Raw genomic sequence first — 5,955 nt, 5'->3', positions numbered from 1 at the left:
GAAGGACTGCGGCATGTGGGATAACCCCAGGATTAAGCAAGAGTGTGAGGAGGAAGGAGTGGCAAAGAGAAACTGTTCTGGACTGACGGCAGCCCCACATTGCTTATCCTCCTGGACTGCTTGGGTGGGAGGAAGTAGAGGAGTCAGGAATAAAAGAGTGAAGTTGAAACTGGGACAAGGGGGTAGAGGGGGAAAGATGTTATTTTAGTTGGATTTTTTTGTTTTCACTAATTGAATAAGTAAGTACATATTTATTTTAATTTGCCATAAATCAAGTCTGTTTTACCTGTGATGGTAACTGGTAAGTGGTATCCCTGTCTTCACTGAGACACAAAAGTTTTCTCATACCTGTTCTTCCTATTTCTCCCCTCATCCCACTGAGTTGGGGAGTGAACAAGCTGCTGGGTGGGGATTTTGCTGTTGGCTAAAGGCAAGTCCACCACACAGGCAGGGGATGACTTAGACAACTCGGATTGATAGCAGTGCAGACATACACAAATACAGAAATATACCAAATGTGAACAAGAACAATTGAAATAAATGAATAACTTTTGCAAGGGAACAAATGGGTAAGAGTGGAACTTATGAATACATTATGAACTCGAAGGAGGTGATTTTGAATGCACAGTTATGAGAATGCCTTCTTCTATGAACAGAATGGACAAAAATATGGAAAACATCTAGGACAACAGAACCATTTGAAACAAAAAAACCCAAACAAGCCAGGTCAATTCATAACCTAGCTTATCTGACAATATCTGTATTAATGGTAGACAGTTCCTGTGACTTGTGAAGTGCCCTTTTTCTAAATAAGTGAAAGAAGTATTTCATTCAAAGAAAAAAATCATAGGATACTTGAAAGATAATTGAAGGGATCAGAATATTAATTTAAAATATGAATTTCTGGACCAACAATGAAGATTTCATCCCTAAAGGTACATTTTCTGAGAGCTGCTTGCAGTGGGATTGAGACCGCAATTTCATTCAAGCCTGTAAGCAATACAGTGTGTAACAAGTAACATCAGGACGGAAGTTCTTCACCAGAATTCAGCTTGAGAATAAAGAAGCTCAAGTGAACACATTGTGTAATAGGATCAGTTTAACAACACAGTCATTTTAGAAAGTGTACTCTGCACATCTATTAAAGGCATAACTGAAGGCATTGTGGTTGCAAATTCAACAGTCCATCAGTGCATTTCTCCTTGATTCCAGATGACTGCATGTTTCAATTGTAAAAGGGATCTTGGATCATCGTTCCAAAATCCATTCTACTGAGACAAACTACAGCCTTCTAAGTGCTTTTTTGAGTCCTTTGCTTTGTTCAAAAACTACTTAAAAGCTAAAGAAATGTCCCTTCTGAAGAAAGAGATTTGCTTCAAAAGTTTTGTGTGTTATATTACAGACAGTAACTGGGAAAGGGTGGAGAACTCTGCATTGAATTCCCAGCTCAAGCAAAGACTGCCTTGTAGGAGCCTGAGCAAAGCCATTAGCCCTTTTTCTCCAGCAGAAGTGAAAATGTAAATCCTTACATGTGTAAAGTGGAGATGCAGGGGAATGCACCATGGTTACATAACATGGCTAAAATGCTAAGTACTAAAGTGCCAGATACTTAGATTTTCAAATAGAAGAACAAAGCTCCAGCAAAGAGTGTGGAAAAAGATGCTCCACTGTCCCCACTCTCCAGCAAGCCAGATGAACTTATTTATCTCCCAAAGTACCAATTTCTGTGGCTCCCTGCTGGATAGCTGCTAGACAGAAACTGATCCAGTTACACAGAAGGAACAGAATATCTACAAACAGGAAAATTATCTATGTAGGAGGTTTGCCAATTTCTACAAAATACGCTCTAAAAGATAATACCATGAGATGAAAAAGTCTTCTTTAATAAAAAACTTCATTTAAAAACATATGTATATATACTCCATTTTATTTAGTTTTATAAAATAAATGTAGAAGAGCTGCTAAGCAGGCTCAGAGCTGCTAAAAATCTGGAATAAGTTATTTTTAAAAATTAGATTTCTAAATTAAATTTAGACCTTAGTGGGGTCATAACTGTCTTGGCTAGTCTTTGTCCAAATAAGAACAAAAGAGAGACATGCCATTTTTGGAAACTACACGAAAACCATTGAAACAAATTAATTCTTATTTCTCTTCCCCTTGGGTTACAAAAAGAATTTAAATTGTTAGTTTTAAGAATCAACAGGGTATTCAGGAAGTAATTTATGGAAACACAGCGTCTTCGGAATTCAGATGTGTTTCAATTAGGTGTCTGGTCCTTATAGAGCTTAAAGGGAGAAAAAGAGACTTTCAAGATGATGTTCATAGGACTTAAGGTAGTATTTTGCTCTTGTGCTACTTTCCACAGGATTCTCTCTGCGACCATAGACTACAAAGGGACTATTTGGAGCCAAATATCAGAATGTACAGTCATATAATAGATATAGAAAGTAAGGCAAAATAAGGATCAACTGAGATTTGTGTCTTGTTCAAACTGGCATCAGCAATTTCTCGCATTATTGCCAGAGTATTTTTGCATCACATCCTGTGGGAGAGAGAACGGCCTTTAATAGCGTCCACTGGATTTTTTGACAGAGTATCAATTTAAATACTTTTTTTTTCCCCCTCTCCCCTTGAGCTTTAATCCTCCTTCTTTGGCTTTTTTTATTCTTCATCTAATGGAACCAGGTAGGAATGTATTATTGTAATGTTTATAGTTTCCCCCAAAAGAAAATAAGTAGAGTTAGTGCAGTAGATAGGTTTCAACATCTTCCACACTGCAACCCTATGATGTGGCAATATCATTTACTAAAGCTGTGGGAAGGTAACAGACTGTGTTGAAAGAAGTGTGGTGTATGGAAAGGCCCAAGGGTGTAGGAGACGCAACATCTCTGCTGCTGGCCTACCAAATGACTTTGATGCACAAAGTCAAATACTTTCTTATTCTCCCTGTAAGTAAACTGAAGTTAAAGATACTGAGACCCACCTTCATGCTCTTTGACAGAAGGCCAAATGTCACAGTTTTATGATAGCCTGAAAAGTTAACCACAATTGAAAGATCAGTTTCTGTTTGGAGGAGAATTCCAGGAAGCAGACATCAGGCTTTTCATTGAATGGCATTTTTTAACGAGGGAACAAGCAGCTTGAGGTAACAAGCCATTTTCAAGAAAATTAATATTTCACTATATATGTAATATAATTAATTAATTCACTACTCACCCTGGTAAAATCATGCATCAAATATTAAAACCTAAATTATTCTTTAAATTTAATTTTGCTTTTTAAATCAGAATTTTCCAGGTCTTCTAACAGTTTTCACTGTGTTTTTATACACCTCCAAAGGTGCTAAAATTAGAGACCTGAGATCCCTCTTATAATCTGTGAAGAGAAAGTAGCATTTTGGACTGAAATGGAACACATAAATTAGATGCCTGAAAAGGTGAACTGACTTCAAACAGTCGTAACACAGAGGGCTGCCAGGTACAGAGAATGGGTTTACAGAGTCATCAGCCACATCCCTTCCATGTGATGGCATTGTCCTGACAAAGCTCGTATGCTCCTGAGGTGCTCAGGCCAAAGTAACACATGACTTAAGTCCTCTGTAAGGAGCCTGGCAGTGGATCCCAGCTGCTAACACCACACTTCAGAACAGAGGACAGTTTGTTTCTAATTAGGATGTATTTTCTTCCGAAGCAGAAGGTCTTTGTTCCCCACAGCACCCAGCATCTAAGAAAAAGGAAGGACTGAATGTTTAAACTGAAGTTGCTTCTTCATTTTCATCAGATAAATCTGTCAGTGAAACTTTATATTGATGCTGGCACTGTGAATGTTAATACTGTACCTGCTTCATGGATGAATGGAGGGTGCTGGTCTACTTGGATGCCAGTCTAGAAAATAAATCCAGGGCTAACTGATGCTCCAGGGAGCAATTTCAATTTTGCAAGAGGTACTCTAAGTCATCACCTTGAAAAAAATAAAACAACCCAAACCTCAAGCGTTCAATTGTCTGTATAGCAGGCGTTTGAAAAATCTTGTTGTTGTAGGCAATAACTGTAACAAAGAACAGAATTGCTGCTTGTGGAGTAGGAGGAAAAAAGTTCAAAATAAATGAATACAGCTCATTGGTTGCAGTAACCTTTATGAAAAATCTGCTTTCTAATTCCAGAGAACCTCTAATCAACTAATAGAGAAGCATATGCTCTATTTTAAGCTGTGTATAATGTAATGGATGGCTATAATTATTTCAACAGAATAAAGAACAGTGTCAGTCAATATGTACTGTAAGTCAGGCAAGTTAGTTATTTTGTCAGCAGTTGGAACAGACAGCTGATCATGTTTGTTAATATTTCACATTCAGCATTACATTTATTTGCTTACTTACAAATTGTTATGAAGTGCTACTTCTCATTCCAGCCAAATAAATTACAAATTGTATATAACACAAACATTGTACAAAAATATGAATTACATGTGAATAGGATACAAGCATGAGAGGGAGGGGAGACAGAAAGAAGTGCTCACTCTTAAAGATTTAAACCAAAGATGATCCAAAGGCTTGGAAGTCTGTGCTGCATGTTGTGTATGCAGTAACACATCCACCTAGTTTAATATTTGCCAGGCAAATCACAAAACCCTCTCAGGCTACAACAGCATATTATCTCCTTGAATGTTTTCCTGAGCTCCTGACTCCGGAATGCATAGATAAGTGGGTCTATGATGGAATTGCACATGATGAGGATAAGGTAGAAGTTAAAGTGGGACATGAAACACACACAGTAAGGGTTGTAGGGGCAGGAGATGTAGAAAATCAGATGCAGGAAAAATGGAGCCCAGCACACAACAAAAACTCCAATCAGGATGGTGAGAGTGATGGCCCCTTTCATGTTGGCCCCTTGGCGAATAGGGCCAGTCCCTGGAAGAACAGCAATCTTTTTGATATGCGTCCGAGCCATCATAAACATGTGGACATAGAGGGATGCCATGAGAATGAGCATAGTGAAGAACATGCTAATAAGGCAAATGATGACAACACTGCTGTCAGAGTAAATGATGAACAAAATGCCTGAGACTGTGCAAGCAGCCCATATGCATGTGATGATGACCCCTACGCGCTTCACCGTCATGATGTTATGGTACTGGAGAGCATAAAATATAGTAAAGTACCTGTCCACTGCTATTGAGAGAAGACTGCAAATTGATGCAAGCAAGGAACTGCAAATCACTGAGTCAATGACATTGTCAATGTTTATGGTAAAGCTCTGTGCATCTGTGTCTGTACTGTTTAGCAGCGTGATGACAATGGTTTCTGATCCATTAGATACACTCACTAGCATATCAGCCACTGCCAAGCTACAAATGAAGAAGTACATGGGTGAGTGGAGGTTCTTGTTCTTGGCTATCGCCACAATGACCAAGACATTTTCCAGCAAGCTGATGATGCCTAGAGTCACGAACACTTCAGGGGATACAAAGAGTTGCTCGTAACAGCCTCCTGCGGAATGGCCTTTTCCATTTGGCTCGCTGGCACCTCCATGCAGTCCATAGCTGTGGTTCCAGAAATGGAGAGGCTGGAGTGTCCCACGGTGCTGGGTGAAATTCATCTTATGGAGATCCCCTTTCAGATTCCTGCTTTTAAAACTCCTGTTCCTTTTGCATTCCTTTAGCTTGTCAGCTTGGGAAGAAAAGAAAAATAGGTAGCACCGAGTCAGGCAGCAATTCAGAACACTTTGACTGCTGTCGCAAAATAAGGTTTCAGACACAGCAATTTATGCTCTCACAGATGCAGTTTCTGATCATCATCACATTTACCTCGGTGATCTATGTCACAGAGTCCCAACAGTCTGTTATTTTGCATCAGATTCTTCCCTATGGTCAGATCCTGTTTAATTCACTTGTAAGCTGCAAGACTTTTTTGTTCCCTTTCGTAGAGCCGAACATAAAAATGCCCGTGACAGCTGC

General features: G+C 39.1%; 1 protein-coding gene across 1 annotated transcript; it reads right to left on the bottom strand.

Annotated features, from left to right (window-relative positions):
• Positions 1–4,601: 4,601 nt before the first annotated feature.
• On the bottom strand, positions 4,602–5,597 carry MC4R (melanocortin 4 receptor). The gene has a single exon (XM_010024536.1). It carries the CDS (start codon positions 5,595–5,597, stop codon positions 4,602–4,604), a length of 996 nt encoding a protein of 331 aa, XP_010022838.1.
• Positions 5,598–5,955: the final 358 nt, after the last annotated feature.

Source organism: Nestor notabilis, unplaced genomic scaffold (assembly GCF_000696875.1).
Source record: "Nestor notabilis isolate BGI_N333 unplaced genomic scaffold, ASM69687v1 Scaffold27670, whole genome shotgun sequence".
Classification (NCBI taxonomy): domain Eukaryota; kingdom Metazoa; phylum Chordata; class Aves; order Psittaciformes; family Psittacidae; genus Nestor; species Nestor notabilis.
Note: the sequence above shows the minus strand (reverse complement) of the source record. Positions and strands in the feature narration are given on the sequence as shown.